The 18,980-nt window shown below is 43.5% G+C and overlaps 1 protein-coding gene across 1 annotated transcript in view; it reads left to right on the top strand.

The window, feature by feature from the left end:
• The window catches only part of LOC131530774 (A.superbus venom factor 1-like), a 52,513-nt gene that overhangs the window by 8,136 nt on the left and 25,397 nt on the right, over positions 1-18,980 (top strand). The window contains 10 exon segments of the mRNA XM_058761215.1: positions 1,719-1,821; positions 1,916-2,030; positions 2,162-2,277; positions 6,971-7,126; positions 7,231-7,443; positions 7,529-7,729; positions 11,095-11,253; positions 11,327-11,388; positions 11,390-11,433; positions 18,900-18,962. Coding sequence (XP_058617198.1) covers positions 1,719-1,821; positions 1,916-2,030; positions 2,162-2,277; positions 6,971-7,126; positions 7,231-7,443; positions 7,529-7,729; positions 11,095-11,253; positions 11,327-11,388; positions 11,390-11,433; positions 18,900-18,962 — 1,232 coding nt within the window.

The raw sequence follows: 18,980 nt of genomic DNA, 5'->3' as shown, positions 1-18,980 counted from the left end.
TTACTATGTACAGATAAGTGCCACGGTAATATGTATTATATTTATTGTTCTTTGAGTCTCACATTATAACATGAATTGTTATACAGTTTAATTTATTTACACCATAGTCCAGTGTTTCCCCTAGACCATAGGTCTCAAACTCAAATCCTGGAGGGCCACAGCTCTGCACAGTTTAGCTCCAACCCTAATCAAACACACCTGATCCAACTAATCAAGGTATTCAGAAATACTAGAAACTTCCAAGCAGGTGTGATTTGGAGCTGGTTGGAGCTAAACTCTGCAGAACTGTTCAGGAATTGAGTTTGAGACCACTGCCCTAGACGCTCTATTTGTGGCAGCATTTATATGCAAATTCATTCTGTGCCAGCAGGAGGCGCTGTTGGAGTGGTAGAGATCGAGTTTTCCCCAGTAACGTTTATTCAACGAAGTAACAGCCGTTTGGAAAATCTGTTTGTGGCGGTCAGTTTTGATATTGTGGCGGGTCGCCACAAATAAATCAATGTATGGGAAACACTGTAGTCTCATAATTGAAGTGTAAATTCTGCAGATTACATCATTATCCAGTATTATACTGTCAGCAATTTATAAAAACGTTTTCATGATTGTAACCTACATATTTACATACATAATTATTCAAGTGCATGTGTGATAACTTGAGAAAACTTCACGCTACAGCAGCACTTCTTCGTTGTTGTCATCTTGTCTGATGCACCCAAGCGTTCTAACCACGACATCTCCCCTCCCCACCCCCAAACCATCCGAATTTCCATAGGCAGGATTTATTTTAATGATATTCTAATGGGCCAATTTGTGATGTCACAACACCCGGAAAACAACACTGTAGTCCAAACAAGCCGTTCGTTGTAGTTCTTGAAAAGGGATTTTTAAAAATACGAAATATCTCTATTTGGAGTGGACTTTGAAATTTGTAACTTTGTAGATATTTTTTATGCCCAAACATACACACTACACACTGACTAAAATTCAAAAAGTGAAAAAGCATAATAGGACCCCTTTAAAATTGTGTACTGGCTCTTTAAGAATCGCGACTGTGAAGTCAGTCGGTGTCCGTTCTTTGGAATACAGCAGACTCACGGAGTTTTCTTTACCGCATGCGTGATATTTAAGATCTAGTTTTATTTGTTTGATTCATCTCTTAGTCAAGATTAAAGGAAGATATTTGACCAGACAACGGAATACATAGATTTCTTTATTGGACATGGAGTGAGTGAAACTGAAACTTATACAAAAATGTGCACTCAAAATTAATATTACTATTATTTTACATTTTTCTTTCTTTCTGTCTTTCATTTAAATAAAGTAATACTTTTATTCAGCAAAAATGAATTAAATTAATCCAAAGTGACAGTTAAATCATGTCACAAGATTTATGTTTCAAATAAATGCTGTTCTTTTGTACATTCTATTTATCAAAGAAATCAGCATATTAGCATGATTTCTGAAATATTATGTGACACTGAAAACTGGAGTAAAGATGCTGAAAATTCAGCTTTGCATCACATGAATAAATTATATTTTAAAATGTGTTAATATATTAAAGAGTTATTTTAAATTGCAAAAAAATATTTTAATTAATCTGTTTTCACTGTATTTTTGATCAGTTAAATGCAGCTTTTTGAATGCTAGTGTACTGAATTCTTACACTTGTGTTACTGAATTGCCAAATATTTTGAGGTCACCATATGCATTTCTTCCAGGTATCTTTATGGTGAACCAGTGAAAGGTGTTGCGTATGTGCTGTTTGGTATTGAAATTGATGGTGAGAAGATGAAACTCACATCTATGAAGCAACTAAATGATGTAAGTGGTTAAACAAGAAAAAAAATTTCAGTTTAAGTACCTTAAATCATCTTTATAGTACAAGACTCTTGTTACTCCACATATTATTTTGCAGCTGAATGGAGGAAAAGTTAGTTTGACTATGGAAGAGATAAAGAAGGCCTATCCTGACACAAACAGCCTACTGGGGTCTTCTGTGTATGTCAAAGCATCAGTAATGACCAGCTCAGGTGAGAAAATAATTGAAAAACAACTTAAAACTACTCACAATCCAATAGCAACTGCATAGCAACCCATTGGCAACCACTCCAAAGTTTTTATTTTGAAAAAAAAAAAAACCTGTCTCCTTTCTTCCCCTCAGGTAGCGACCTTGTGGAAGCAGAGAAATCTGGTATTAAAATTGTAATGTCACCCTACATGCTCTCCATCAGAGACACACCAAAGTATTTCAAACCTGGCCTGCCATTAGCCATGACGGTAATTTTCATTTCTGTTGCGACAGTTACTGCTTGAAGACATAAAGTTCAACCTTCATGTTGTTTTAAACCTTTTGTCTTCATTTGCAGAAAAGAAATGGAGAAATGCAGCAAAATTTCCTATCTGCTCTTTTCCATAAAATGAAAGTGAATGGTGACCACAGGCTGTCAATCACTAAAACAGGAATCTCCAATCACAGTTCTGGAGTGCCGGTGTCCTGCAGGTTACCTCAACACACCTGGCTGGAAGTTTCTAGTATACCTAGTAACACCTTGATTAGCTGGTTCAGGTGTGTTTAATTAGGGTTGGAGCTAAATTCTGCAGGACACAGGCCCTCCAGAACCGAGTTTGGAGACCCATGTCATAAAAGGACAGTGTTCTTTTAATTTCATTTATATAGTGTATATTAATATTTTCGTTTTAGAAAAACTGCCATCATCTCAAAGTGGTTGATGTACAAGCATTGCTCCTGGTTTGACCAGGAGCCGAATGCCAGTTTGTCCTCTTACAGTGCCCCCAACTCGAGTTGTCGTGACCACCTTCCTTCTGAAGGTCAGTCCCAATGGGATGCCTGACTAAAACAGGCGAGAGGTTTTCCAAGGGGCCACAGTTCTGAAGCAGCGGTGGGTTACCCTGAAATTAAAACATAACAGTCACCAAACAAGGGACGATACATGGCCTTTGAGACAATATTGGAGGGGGCCGCATGTGAATCAGGCCCAGAGGAATCACAGAGGATGCGGCAAGCATCCTCTGGAAAACTCTGAGGGGACGTGAAGTCCCAAGTTTGAATGACGTTGCTAGCCGCTGAATTGTCAGGGAGAGTTCCAATGTAATCCATGCCTACATCTGGACTGAATCGATAACTGTCCCCAGGAAGATGACTCACTGGATTTTTTCATTGATTTTTGGCCCAAGAAAATCATGCTTTAAAGTCAGCATCTTGAAAGGCCATTTCATAAGTACATGGTTCCCAAGGGCCCTTTTTCCTTGGGAACGAGGAAGTAACTGCTAGAAAAGCCTGACTCGCTAGAAGAACCGTTTCTATGGCTCCTTTTGCAAGCAGGTTTTGCACTTCGGACTGGAGAATGTGAGCATTGTTGTTCCATACCAAAGTTTGGATAATACCTATGAAGCGAGGTGGTCTGCGAGGGAACTGAAGTGAGCAACCCCATTTTATGGTTTTTAGAATCCCTCTTGACACATCCAGAATGGCTTTCCAAGCCTGGAGCCAGACAGCAAGTGGTCTGAGTTTTTTGAGTGGTATGTCGCTGCAAGGAGGCACTTGTGGTAGTGGGAAGATGAGAAGTTCTCTTTTGAGTATGTCGGTCTGCTGTCACAGCAGTAGTTTGTTTGGGCACATGCTGAGTAAGAGGGACGGGTCCAGTTTGAACAGAGCTTCAATCGGCCAGAGCTAAGAGGGGGAATGGAGAGCAAGTGCGACACTTCTTTGTGGGTAGTCCAGCCTCGGCGGAAACTGGAGCTGAAGCCCAGGCTCAGATTTAGGCTGAAGCCTTGTGGCGACTTTTACCAGCCACCGAACTGGAGCATTTCGGCAGGAAGTGAAGTATGCCCTGCAATGACTTCTGTGCTGCCTTAAATCTCTCAGCAAAAACATCCATGGCAGGGCCAAATAGTCCCTTGGGAGAGCTGTGGAGTCGAGGAAGGCGATCTTGTCAGAATTGCCAAAGGTGGCACTCCGGCTCCACCAGGTTGGCCATGGCCTTGTGCAGTGGCCTTTGTAGCACGCAGAGCCAGGCCAGTCACTATGCGCAGCTCCTTAGAGGCATTGGAACTCTGGCTAGCCTCGTCCATGGTGCGGAGAAGTTTGGCCTGAAAAACTTGGATCACCGCCATCATGTGAAGTGCTGAGCCAGCCTGGCCAGCTGCTTTATAAGCCCTGCCTGCCAGAGCGGAGGTAGCCCTGCAGGGCTTAGATGGGTGAGCTGCATGGACCTTCAATTAGAGGTCTTCACGGAGGACCCGAGACCCGAGGACCCGGGACCCGACCCGGGACCCGTACGGGTTCGGGTCTATATTTTAAATGGTCAGCCGGGTCCGGGTCGGGTCCCAATCTATTACTTCGGGTCCCGGGTCTGTTTAACATTGTGTGTAATACCCGAGTCGATCGGAGAACACCGCACCCGCCAGTGATCAGTGTCAGTCAGCATGCGTGTGTTTTGTAACTTGCAGTTTGTAAAATTAGGATGAGAAAATTGTGAGCGGGAAATAAGGTGAAAGAAAAAACAAAACAAACAAAAAAAACATGCGTTACCTCAGCCGCCAGAAGCAGAGCGCGGGCGGAGTTAATGTAGCCTACTGCACGCAGACGGTGATCATGGATTCCTTCATGAGTGATTTGGAAAAAAAAAAGCTGAAACAAAACTGAAGAGACGCACCTGTTATTGAACACGCACGCAGTAAAGTGTAACGCACTTCTTGTTCTGCACGTTTTTTGCTAAAAAAAAAATTGCTCCGAGTCTTTATTACAACCAACAAAAAGTACCGTTATTGTTGCGGAAACGCAACAGTCGAAGTTGACTCGAGATGGAGGAAAAAAATAAATAAAAAATCTGCGAAGTTGCATTAGTCATCCGTCACTGACCATAACAGCCTGTAGACTTTTAAAGCAATAATCAGTGGATTAAGAAGGCTCTTTCAGTCGGCAATAGAGAGGAACGAACAGCCAACATGGATGGAAATTTATTGTCTAGGAGGATTGTATGCATCGCAGACAGGGAGAAGGCTAATAACAGTAAGGGAATTTTTTTTTTTTTTTTCTCGCAACTTATTGACTTAATAGCAGTTTGCTGTGCAATATGTGCCGATCGGGTGCAGTCGGGTCTGTGTCTTCCCAGCCGGGTTCGGGTCCAACTTTCGAATAATGGTCGGGTCCGCGTCGGGCCCGGGTAGTACATTTAAGGCATTTCTCGGGTCTGCACGGGTTCGGGTCCCACTTTCAAATAAAACACGGGTCCGGGTCGGTTCGGTGCAGCACATTTACGGGTCTCCTCGAATTTTTGGACCCGTGAAGACCTCTACCTTCAATCTCAGGGCTGATGGAGGGCAGAGATGTGCGGCGACCACCTCTTCAAGAGGGGGAAGCTTGCAATAACCTCTTTCTACAGAGCCATCAACAGTGGTGAGAGCGGCAGAAGTGGAGGAATGAACACCTGCTGAGTAGGGGAAATGCCATGTCTTGGGCTGCGTTTCCCAAAAGCATTGTAAGCTTAAGTACATCATAGACCCATTGAAACCAATGGAGCTACGATCAACGTGGGCTTACGATACTTTTGGCAAACGCAGCCCTGATGAGTTTGTCGTGAACCTCTTGGAAGAACATGGTGGGCCATTGGCAGGTGGATCGTTGACAGGATCCTTGCAGGTACCACTCGTCTAAGCTGCCATGGGCAGGCTCTTCAGGAGCTGACCAGTCCAAGCCGAGGTCCTCCACAGCCTTAGAAAGTGGATCAGCTTGCTGTCCACACTGGGCGTATTGGATCTTCACTGGAACATTCTCGCCAGACCTGCCAAAAAAGATCAAGCCGCTCGCAGTTGACGAGGGGCGCTGATCATCACTTGTGAAATACACAGACGAGTCAAGGCATTGGGGGGAGAGTGAAGCACACGGGACCTGTGCCAGTGTAAGTTTGCTCAAGCCTGATGTTTGAGTCCCGTTGCCCCGCTGTTTCTTCCTCCTAGGTTTCTGAGAGGGAAGAAATGAGAAGACCGGGGAGGACTGCCTCCATGAAAAAAGGCAATTCATCAGCAAAGCAGGCTGAGACTCATGCTCTTGCAATGAGAGCACTCTGTCCTGGTGAGTGCAGCCTCAGCATGAGTGCTGCCCAGGCAAGTGTCGCACTCACCGTGCACCGTCTGAGTCATGCAGGGAGTGAGCCACACTTACGGTGCGACGTTTGAAACAATGTTGCTAGGAAATTTGTTGGAGATTTGCTCAGAAATTTGTTCTAATTTGCCGGATGGCTTCTTCCTTCTGCTTCTTACTACTTCAGAATTCAGCAGGGAGATTATCTTAGCACTGAAGGAGAAAGATTCTGACGACATGACGCTCACAGCCGATCACAGTAGATCAGTCGGCTCCACCCCTTTTGGCGGTTTGAAGCGGCATTTGTTTGCGCAGCTACACAAACGTGAACAAATCAGGCTTCAGAGTAATTCAGAGTAAACAGGAGTTTCCCCATGGCATGCAACGCAACGGGAGAGAAAAAAATTAATATTTGTAGAACTAATTTAATATTCATTGTTTTTGTGATATCCAAATGTGGTAACTACATACCAGCTGTTAAATTTTTTTATTTATTTTTTTTTACAAAATTTGTGAGAGAGCTACAAACCTGCTTGATGCTTCCATGGGTCATTAAGAAAATTGGTATATGATGCAACATCCTGCCTTTGAATGGATTTCAACATAAAAAACAAAGCAGTTTTGGCCAGACGGGCACACCACATGATATTTTGACACTTTAAATGATAGAAAAATGACAAATAACGAATGTTTTTTGAAAAGGAAGAGGTACTCTATCTATCATCATCTGTGTGTCCGCGTGTGTATTTGTGTGTTTAATTTTTTTTGTAAATGCAATGTTCATTTTTGGGTGAACTATCCAACCAATAATCTAACCCAATGCCATGATTGCATTGTTGATATTAGTGAATTTGTTTTGCTTTTTAGGTTACCGTGAGTGACCACGATGGATCTCCAGTCCATAATATTCCTGTTAAAATCAGCTTTCTTGAAAGCCCACTCACCGTACACAGCGGCACCATCAAAGTCTCCATCAACATGCCTGAGAAGTACAGCTCATATGATGATTCACAGATACTGAAGGTAAGTCACTCACAGAAACGCATACAGAAACAATACAAAATTGTGTTTTACCTGTATGCTGAATATTGTATTCTTATATTTGACTATACTGTATTCTTATATAGGTGGAGACAGCAGATCCTTCACTGAAACCAGAACAGCAGGCTGTTCAAGAGATGCGTGTGCAGCCATATGTCTCTTTTAATGACTACAGGAACTACTTGCACATCTCAGTGGGCAACAGTCCAGTGGTGGTGGGTGGCTCACTCACCATCCAAGCTCACATCAGATCTATCCCACCAGAACGAAGAAAACTTGTGGAGCAACTGACGTATGCCGTGAGTTTGTGACTGGGAACATTTTGTGAGATTATGAGAATGACTGGAATCTCAGTATTAAATACACTGATGATTGTTTCTGTAGGTGTTAAGTAAAGGAAACATAATCCACGCTGTAAGGATGAATGTTAAAGACCTGGTCATCATAAACATTCCTCTGCTGATTACCTCAGAAATGCTACCTGCGTTTCGCATTGTGGCCTACTACATTTTGCCATGGCAACACAAGGCGGAAGTGGTGGCAGACTCTGTGTTTGTGGATGTGCAGGACCGGTGTGTTGGTTCGGTGAGTTCATGCGACTTCCGTGACCAATTTTTAACAGGAAAGATGCACATTCTAGTGCTTCGTGGTACATTGGAGGCCAAAAACTAAATTGTTATTCAAATTATTCTTATTCTCCTACCATGAGAGTTTAATATTGGCCTTATTTATATGGTAGCCAATTTGAATTTTGTTAAAAACACGTGTACATTTATTGTCGGCGCTGATAGCCTTGTGGGCAGCACGCTGACATACAACGCCATTGCGCTACAGGCTCGAGGACCTTTCCCGATCCAGCTCCCCTCTCTCTCCCACTTCGCTTCCTGTCAATTCTCATCTGTCCTATCATAAAGACAAAAAATGCAAAGAAAATAATAATAATAAAAAAAAACAATAAATAAAAAAACACATGTACATCTTTTTCCCAATTCACTTGCATGTTTTTTGATAAGAAAAAATCTGAAGGTTTAAAAAAAGAGAATAAAAAATTTAAAGAAGAAATACATTTTCTAAATGTTACCATGCACATTAAAAAACAAACAAACAAACTTTTATTCAACAAGGATGCATTAAGCTGATCAAAAGTGAGAGTAAATACATCTATAATGATAAAATATTTATATTTCAAAGAAATACTGTTATTTTAAAATCCTTTCCATCGAGAAATGTTTCAGTTTCCACAAGATTATTTAGCAGTAAAACTGTTTTCAACATTGATAATAATAAATGTTTCTTGAGCAGCATATTAGAATGATTTCTGAAGGATCATGTGACACTGAAGACTGAAGCAATGATTCTGAAAATCCAGCTTTGCATCACATGAATAAATTAGATTTTATAATGTACTGAAATAGAAAACAGTTGCTTTAAATTGAAGTAATATTTGACAGTGTTGCTACATTTACTGTATTTTTTCATCAAATAAATACAGCCTTGGTGAATGTATAAAATATTTTGTGACCTTTTGAATCTTAGTGTATATAAATTATTGAATAAATAATAATTCAATAAATAATAACGCAAAAATAGTAAAAATACTAAAAATATGTAAAAGAGAAATTTCATAGTTGCAGTAATATTAATTTAAAACCTATGAACATAATACTTGTTATATTAGATCCAAAATATCTCATAGATGTGTCTGCTTCTGGCTTTACTTTACTTTCACAAGGATTACTTTGGGGAAAAAAACCACCACAATGATTACTTTGTGCAAAAATAAGTTTAAAAAGCTTAATTTAAAGGTGCAATAGTTGACTGTCTTCAGAAACATTTTTTGTTATGCTGGTTGAAAGTCTCTTCACATCCTGATATAAATACATTTAGACCACTTAACTTAATGATTGCTAAGTATTTATTTATATATTCTGTGGAAGGCGTAAGACCAAGAAATGTTCGTCCAATCAAAACGCTCGTTCCGATCATTTTTATTGACTTTCCTACCTGCCTGTCAACATGTGTATTTGCATACCTCTGCGCACCCTTTTTGCGCAGACAGGATACGTCATCAGCGCGTTCACGTACGCTGTGCAGACAGAGCGAGAATGGCAGGCAAACACCAACAACCTGATATTCCTTCCTGGTATTGTAGTACTGTTACTAACTGTACTATAACGTTTTCTCACCGGTGAATGACACATGATGTACAGGTGCATCTCAATAAATTAGAATGTCGTGGAAAAGTTCATTTATTTCAGTAATTCAACTCAAATTGTGAAACTCGTGTATTAAATCAATTCAATGCACACAGACTGAAGTAGTTTAAGACTTTGGTTCTTTTAATTGTGATTTTGGCTCACATTTAACAAAAACCCACCAATTCACTATCTCAACAAATTAGAATACTTCATAAGACCAATAAAAAAAAAAACATTTTTAGTGAATTGTTGGCCTTCTGGAAAGTATGTTCATTTACTGTATACAGTATGTTCTCAATACTTGGTAGGGGCTCCTTTTGCTTTAATTACTGCCTCAATTCGGTGTGGCATGGAGGTGATCAGTTTGTGGCACTGCTGAGGTGGTATGGAAGCCCAGGTTTCTTTGACAGTGGCCTTCAGCTCATCTGCATTTTTTGGTTTCTTGTTCCTCATTTTCCTCTTGAGTTCAGGTCTGGTGAGTTTGCTGGCCAGTCAAGCACACCAACACCATGGTCATTTAACCAACTTTTGGTGCTTTTGGCAGTGTGGGCAGGTGCCAAATCCTGCTGGAAAATGAAATCAGCATGTTTAAAAAGCTGGTCAGCAGAAGGAAGCATGAAGTGCTCCAAAATTTCTTGGTAAACGGGTGCAGTGACTTTGGTTTTCAAAAAACACAATGGACCAACACCAGCAGATGACATTGCACCCCAAATCATCACAGAATGTGGAAACTTAACACTGGACTTCAAGCGACTTGGGCTATGAGCTTCTCCACCTTTCCTCCAGACTCTATGACCTTGGTTTCCAAATGCAAATACAAAACTTGCTCTCATCTGAAAAGAGGACTTTGGACCACTGGGCAACAGTCCAGTTCTTCTTCTCCTTAGCCCAGGTAAGACGCCTCTGACGTTGTCTGTGGTTCAGGAGTGGCTTAACAAGAGGAATACGACAACTGTAGCCAAATTCCTTGACACGTCTGTGTGTGGTGGCTCTTGATGCCTTGACCCCAGCCTCAGTCCATTCCTTGTGAAGTTCACCAAATTCTTGAATAGATTTTGCTTGACAATCCTCATAAGGCTGCGGTTCTCTCGGTTGGTTGTGCATCATTTTCTTCCACACTTTTTCCTTCCACTCAACTTTCTGTTAACATGCTTGGATACAGCACTCTGTGAACAGCCAGCTTCTTTGGCAATGAATGTTTGTGGCTTACCCTCCTTGTGAAGGGTGTCAATGATTGTCTTCTGGATAACTGTCAGATCAGCAGTCTTCCCCATGATTGTGTAGCTTAGTGGACCAAACTGAGAGACCATTTTGAAGGCTCAGGAAACCTTTGCAGGTGTTTTGAGTTGATTAGCTGATTGGCATGTCACCATATTCTAATTTGTTGAGATAGTGAATTGGTGGGTTTTTGTTAAATGTGAGCCAAAATCATCACAATTAAAAGAACCAAAGACTTAAACTACTTCAGTCTGTGTGCACTGAATTTATTTAATACACGAGTTTCACAATTTGAGTTGAATTACTGAAGTAAATGAACTTTTTCACGACATTCAAATTTATTGAGATGCACCTGTATTGTAGTAATGTTGTTTCTGGTCGTCTGGTCTGTGTGTGTGTATATGCGTTTGCAGGGAGGGTGGGACGTACGCTTTCAGTGCTATCAGGCTAAAGTTAGCATTTTCCAAGATGTTCTACTGCACCTTTAAGTTAAATAACTATAATTATTTTTTTTGTATTTGTGATTTGTATTAGCTCAGTGTAGGTCCAGTGGAAGGAGAAAAGGCCAATTCATACCTGCCAGGCAGCAGCATTACATTTGAAGTGAAAGGAGACCCGGGGGCAAAGGTCAGCCTGGTTGCTGTGGATAATGCCATCTTCCTGTTGAGTAAAAACCGTCTGACGCAGAAGAAGGTGAGTGATGATGTAGTTTTCACTCCAGAACCCTCTCCAGAGCCTCGTGGATCCTCATATCTCTTTGATTCAGGTGTGGGAGGTGGTGGGTCAGGGTGATATGGGCTGCACCGCAGGAGGAGGCAGGAATAATATGGCTGTTTCATTCCAGCACAGGAGGATACACGGACTACAAAAAAGGTTCTTTACACGCATACACAGCATTAACATTTTTTTTTTTTCCTAAAATAAATTTCATTACTATGGACGCTTGTCTCACAATACTGTTTTCAATATTTACTCAGGATTCTTTGATTTCTACTGGCATGTATTTGAAGTAGAAATCTTTTGTAACTTTATAAACATCTTTACTCTCGCTTTTGATCATTTTAACGCCACCTTGGTGAATATAAATATTAATTTCTTTATAATAAAATCATACTGACCCCAAACTATTGACTGGGAGTTTATATAAAACAAATCCAAAGTTTCAGAATTAGGCAAAGCTAATGAGGATAGCAACACAAATTGTCATGAAATGGTTTTAAATTTTAATTCCAAAATTACAAATGCATCATCAAAAATCCAGAAGAAATATATTTCTTTGGTAGTACACTGGCATACATTGTGTCACATGTGTGTTCCCGTTGTGTTCCTGGTTTGCCCTTATTTGGTAGTTCCTGTTCTTATTAGTTAATTATTGGTTTATTTGTGTCAGCTGTGTTTAGTTATCTTATTTAGTTTAATTATCATGTGTATATAAGTTCCTGTCTGTCCCTTATTCTGGGTTCCAGTATTGTTCATCAAATCCCCAGCTACGTGTGTGTGTGTCCTGCTTGTCCCTGTGTGTCTTGATTTTGGATGAATAAAGACTATTGAATATGACTCCCCTTCGTCTCCGCGCTCCTTCGTCTCCAACGCAGTAGCTGCGCGTGACACATTGCACATGCTGTTAGTTAATAGATTAATGTTAACTATTAGCCATATAGCTTTAGTTTATACAGTGAAACATTTGGACAAATCAGACACACAATTTTTCATTAGATTTAACAAATCAATTATTCATTAGATTAACAAATAATCACAGACCCCTCACCCAATACACATACTGGGTGCCAGTATGTCTGTGAATGACTCCAGGCCCCTGGAACCAGGTTCAGGTAACCAGAACACCTCAAACTTTATGACCTAATGGCATGTTGAGAATTCTCCCTCTCACCATCTTTGAACCTTAGGAAAGACATTATGCCATAAAAATGGACTCTTCTCTAACTAATTAATAAAAAAACCTTTCTTTGAATGAACACGCATATCCTTCAGGTCATTGTGTATATTGTTACTGTTCTTGACCATGTTTGGTCTCTATCAATTCGTCTTTGGATCTAATCTATAGTGAATATTACATGTTGATACCTATGCAACATATTAGTGTCCTAAGAATCTTTAGTAGTTTTTGCATTAACCCCAGGCGAATTACATATGCAAATTACCATGTTCAGAGACAGAGTCGTAAACTTTCCCTCCAAAAGTGAAAGTCACCATTGGCTCTTTGACTCCCCAGAGGTGTGACCTCTATATCACATAAAGCTCTCCCATCAGTAACCTGCCTGCCAGTCTGCAGTTCCTTTAGATCCTAAGAGGATGAGGAGGATGTGAGCTCCTCAGCAACCCTTAAGTTTTGCGCCAGGCCTTGCGGCCTTGACTTTCCATTCAACCAAAGATCCTCGGATCTCAGCCGATGTTTCTCTTAGCTCATTTTCACTTTCTACCTGGGAAGAAACTCCCAATCACCACCGAGCCAGGATAACATCTTTTGGAGTTCATCATCCTTCAAACCCAGAAGAACTTGAGGAACTCCAACACCACCAAACCTTCAAACCATCAAAACTTTCATCCAAGACTGCATCAGGACACTTGTTCAACGACCAAGGCAATGCAAGTATTGTACATTTAACTAAACGAAACAGAGGTTTAGTCTAAGCGGTAGACCCCTTTGTAAAACGACACTGATGGTTTTTAACTCAGGTGGTTCTGACTCATTTTCCATAACTGCATTCTCTGGTTTCTCTATTGGCTTCATTCATCCACTTCAGCTCCCCTTTTGTATGTACACGTGAGTGAGTGTATGTATGTTTGTTTGTTTGTTTGTTAGACTAGTTGGTGTTAGTGTTTAGTTAATACAACTCTTGTGCACAAATTACATGAGTTTCTGATTCTGCTTGTAGATAATGTCCCTTTACGATTTTGATGCTTACTACATGCTCTAATGCATTCATACTTAGGAAAGTATTTCCTGTGGCCACAAAAAATATCTTTTCTTAGAGTTGATATGAACTTGCACTGAATGTTCGCTGGACGAACAGATTAGTTGATGGCAATTTAATTCTACTACAGTTATTGCTGGCAGCTGATATACATAATTGTAATTAATCATAATTAATTGTAATTAATTATATACATTTCCCTTTTGAGCTAATTTGCTACAACAGCCTTTTTAAAATTTTGCAGATAGTTAACAATATTTTATTGTCGGTTAAGGTTAATGCATTGTTACGGCAGTAGTGTTGCTTTCATCAACGAAAATTCTGACTAAATATCGTTGTCAACTAACCTTTATCAAGTGACGAAAACGAGACGAGACGCAACGTAAATGCTGGTCATGTGACGATGACTATAATTAAATGTATAATGCAATATTGCTGACGAATAAAAACAAGACTAAATGTGGTTTACAAAATAAAAACTATGCTAAAATGTTTCTTCATTTTCGTTGACCAAAACGAGACGAAACGAAATGTTATGATGTTATTTCGTCTCGTTATTATATATTATTTTGCAGTATTTATGTTTCCTGTGACTCGCTTCAGGAGCTGCGCAGACTCACACGCGGCATTATTTAGAAGACGACAACAAACAATTTATGTGCGTGTACTTCTAACCAGGGGCAGAGCCAGGTAGTGGCCACCACTGACCTAAGCTTGGCCACCCCTTTGTCCACCCCACTCAAAACTGTAGTTTTTGGCCCTTTTTTTCTTGACAAGAAATGCATTTATTAATACACGGAACCGCCGTATCTCTTCATGACCACATCAAACGGGAGACTTTTCAGAAGCGCACTTCAACTTCACCACTTCAACGTCTCTCAAATGCATGTATTAAAATATTGTGCAATTATAAATGAAAATGAAACAATTTAAATGCATAAATTAACTAATTTTACATTCTGGCGTTTATGTGCTTTTTTTATTTATTTTTTTAATAACCAATTCTTATCACTATCTGCATGTCTCATCAATGAGTATGCAATGATGGAGAACAAGCTTTTGGGGGTTTTGAGAACCAGAACCAAGCTGACTGAGCAATAAAGCTATAGAGATCCCCTTTATTAAAATACCTGGAGGTGGGGAATAGACTCAAGTTGTCATATTCACTCAGCATTACTTTATCTAATTCACAAATATCTAAATTACAATTTAGTAGAAATTAATTGTATTCAGTTGTGTTTTAGGCACTAAAACAGTCCAATACTTTATAGTCAATCACATTTTTCTATTGAAATAAGGAAGATTTCTGTGCCACCCCAGACTGGTTGCTGGCCCCTCCCTGGCCACCCCTATAAAAACATCCTGGCTCTGCCACTGCTTCTTGTCAGGGATCGGTCGAGAGATGAGGCGAGGACTCAAGTGCAGGAGAAAAGTGGGTCTTTTATTAAAAAAAGAAACAAAAGATGAACAAAAACCACCCCGAGGGGGAAAACAGGCAGGCAGGCAGAGAGCTACAGCACACATAGACAAACCCACACACGATACCAAACATCCAACATTGACAACGAAACAGCACAGGACTGCAGACACCAGGAGTCTATATGGGGAGCCAAACGAGGAGGACACAGGTGAAGTAACTGAAACAATAATGAGATAACAAGGAGGGTGGGGTCAGACAATAGATAGGAAAGCACATGGCACAAACAATAAGCCATGTGCTAACACACACAGTGACATCTGGTGGCCAACCAGGGCACACCAGCAGGGCCGTGACACAACCCCCCCTTTAAGGAGCGGATTCTAGACGCTCCACACACTAAAACTGAGAAGAGGAAAAAAAAAATATATGTCTAGGAGAGCGGTGGGCCGGAGGCGGATCAGGGGGAGAGATGGTGGGCCAGGCCCATGTAGCGGCAGAGGGGGACCTGGGGACTGAGGCAGCGCCGGCGGGATGGGGACCCAGGGCAGAGCCCGCGGCCACCACAGCGGTATGTGTGGATTTGCCACCTGGGAACGGGCAATGACAGGCTCTGCCGTTTCGGGAGCCTTGTGTGCGGACACCGCCGCTTCGGGAAAATCGTGAGCGGCCACCGCCGTTTCGGGAACCTTGTGAGCGGGCACCGCCGCCTCGGGAGGAACGTGAGCGGGCACCGTCGCCTCGGGAGGAACGTGAGCGGGCACCGTCGCCTCGGGAGGAACGTGAGCGGGCACCGCCGCCTCGGGAGCCTTGTGTGCGGACACCGCCGCTTCGGGAGGAACGTGGCGGGCACCGCCGCCTGAGGAACGTGTGCGGACACCGCCGCTGAGGAATGTGCGGACACCGCCGCTTGGGAGCCTTGTGGCGGACACCGCCGCTTGGGAGCCTTGTGGCGGACACCGCCGCTTGAGCCTTGTGAGCGGACACCGCCGCCGGGAGCCTTGTGGCGGACACCGCCGCCTCGAGGAACGTGTGCGGAAACCGCCGCTTGAAGCCTTGTGGCGGACACCGCCGCCTCGGGAACGTGTGCGGAAACCGCCGCTGAAGCCTTGTGAGCGGACACCGCCGCTGAGCCTTGTGGCGGACACCGCCGCCTCGGGAGGAACGTGAGCAGAAACCGCCGTCTCGAGGAACGTGGTGCGGACACCGCCGCTGGGAGCCTTGTGGCGGACACCGCCGCTGAGCCTTGTGGCGGACACCGCCGCCGGGAGCCTTGTGAGCGGACACCGCCGCTGGGAGCCTTGTGGCGGACACCGCCGCTGAGCCTTGTGGCGGACACCGCCGCCTCGAGGAACGTGTGCGAAACCGCCGCCGGAAGCCTTGTGAGCGGACACCGCCGCCTGAGGAACGTGTGCGGAAAACGCCGCTTGAAGCCTTGTGGCGGACACCGCCGCTGAGCCTTGTGGCGGACACCGCCGCCTCGGGAGGAACGTGAGCGAAACCGCCGTCTCGAGGAACGTGGTGCGGACACCGCCGCTGAGCCTTGTGGCGGACACCGCCGCTGAGCCTTGTGGCGGACACCGCCGCCGGGAGGAACGTGAGCGTAAACCGCCGCCTCGAGGAACGTGTGCGGAAACCGCCGCTGAAGCCTTGTGAGCGGACACCGCCGCTGAGCCTTGTGGCGGACACCGCCGCCTCGGAGGAACGTGTGCGGACACCGCCGCTTGGGAGCCTTGTGAGCGGACACCGCCGCCTCGGAGGAACGTGGTGCGGACACCGCCGCTTCGGGAGCCTTGTGAGCGGACACCGCCGCCTCGGGAGGAACGTGAGCGGAAACCGCCGCCTCGGGAGGAACGTGTGCGGAAACCGCCGCTTCGGAAGCCTTGTGAGCGGACACCGCCGCCTCGGGAGGAACGTGTGCGGACACCGCCGCTTCGGGAGCCTTGTGAGCGGACACCGCCGCCTCGGGAGGAACGTGTGCGGACACCGCCGCTTCGGGAGCCTTGTGAGCGGACACCGCCGCCTCGGGAGGAACGTGAGCGGGTACCGCAGCCTCGGGAGGAACGTGAGCGGGTACCGCAGCCTCGGGAGGAACGTGAGCGGGTACCGCCGCCTCGGGAGCGCGAGCAGACCACGCCGCTCGCATTGACATCAGTGGGGGTTCCTGCACGCTTCGTATCAGCCCGGGACGCTCTGGAAGCGGGCTGGAGGTATTGGGTGCGGCAGACGAGGCCTCTGACACCCTTTGATTGCCGCTGGGGCCCTGCAGCTTCTGCAGCTTAGTCGGCCACCACTGGAGGTGCTGCAGCTTCGGCGAGCACTGCCTGAGGCACTCCAGCTACCCTAGCTGGGGAACGTGCCAGGAACTCCACAAATTCCCCAAACGTCAGGTGGTCCAGCCCCCTCATCCTCCACCATTTGAGGGGCTCCTCAAGGGCACTATTGAAAAGGTCCTTGAGGGCCGCATCATAGTACCCCAAACCCTCTGCTGCACCACAGAACCTCAGGGCAAACTTCCTCACATCAGTGCCCTGCTGACGGAGGGAGCTCAGGGCCTGGAACTGGAGGATACGTTGGTAGAGGGGGCTGCTGACGTTAGAGGCTGGTGGATGGTGTGAGCCCATTCTCCGCTGAGTCCTCATTTGGCTGTTTCGTTCTGTCAGGGATCGGTCGAGAGATGAGGCGAGGACTCAAGTGCAGGAGAAAAGTGGGTCTTTTATTAAAAAAAGAAACAAAAGATGAACAAAAACCACCCCGAGGGGGAAAACAGGCAGGCAGGCAGGCAGAGAGCTACAGCACACATAGACAAACCCACACACGATACCAAACATCCAACATTGACAACGAAACAGCACAGGACTGCAGACACCAGGAGACTATATGGGGAGCCAAACGAGGAGGACACAGGTGAAGTAACTGAAACAATAATGAGATAACAAGGAGGGTGGGGTCAGACAATAGACAGGAAAGCACATGGCACAAACAACAAACAATAAGCCATGTGCTAACACACACAGTGACATCTGGTGGCCAACCAGGGCACACCAGCAGGGCCGTGACACTTCTAACATGTTTGGTTGGTAAAATAAATGTTGTAAATTCAAATCAGAGCGTCTTCCGTGTCTGGAATGGATGTATTCTTGAGTCTATAAGTTAACAATAATATAATAAGATAACCTTGTTTGAAATGGATTTGGCTAAAAGAAAATTTTGGTTTCGTCTATACTACTAGGTACTTATACTATATTGACTGGGTTAAATAGAATTGCATTACTAAAAAGAGACTAAAGTACAATTTTCAGATTCCTGTATAATGTAGACTAAATGTCATCAGTTTTTGTCGACTAAAACTAGACTAAAATAGTCATGGATAATTCTGACTAAAATAAGACTAAAATGCTGAGACTTTTAGTTGACTAAAACTTGACTAGACTAAAAAGAGTATGAACGTGACTAAAACTAATAAAAACTAAAATGACAGCTTCACACACAGACTAGACTAAAACTAAAATTAAAACAGGCCGCCAAAAACAACACTATATGGCAGTGATCCCAACTATCATTGGGATTACATTGAGATGTGCTTGAGGGTGAACTTGACCTTCAGCATCCACATTACAGTTGCCTTCTTGGTTTCCAACTAGTCGATTACTCGGACGAAATGTTCATCCTCTTCATTGTGATTGTGATTACAAACTTGCAGTCAGTCTAGTTCAAAATGCCCCATTTTACCAATCCAGTCAACTCCCATAGAAGAGCCATTTTTGGTTTTCCAAAGAACCCTCCAACGAACAGATCCATTCCTAAAAGATCCATTTATTTCTTAGAAGAACATTTTAAAAATGTAACGAACCTTTTTTAACTATAAAGAAACTTTTGTGCATTGGAAAGATTCTATGGATGTTAAAGGTGCTTCATGGAACCATCTATACCAATAGAAAACCTTTCATTTTAACAATGTGTTTTCTTTGGTTTGTTTGGAATAGATTGTTCCAATAGATCTAGAAGAAGACGTTCTGCTGCCAAACTGCAGCTTAGAGAGCAACTGGGTAAGTCTCTGTCATTAT

Source organism: Onychostoma macrolepis, chromosome 22 (genome assembly GCF_012432095.1).
Source record: "Onychostoma macrolepis isolate SWU-2019 chromosome 22, ASM1243209v1, whole genome shotgun sequence".
Taxonomy (NCBI): domain Eukaryota; kingdom Metazoa; phylum Chordata; class Actinopteri; order Cypriniformes; family Cyprinidae; genus Onychostoma; species Onychostoma macrolepis.
The sequence above is the reverse complement of the archived record's forward strand: the minus strand, read 5'-3'. Positions and strand labels throughout refer to the sequence as shown.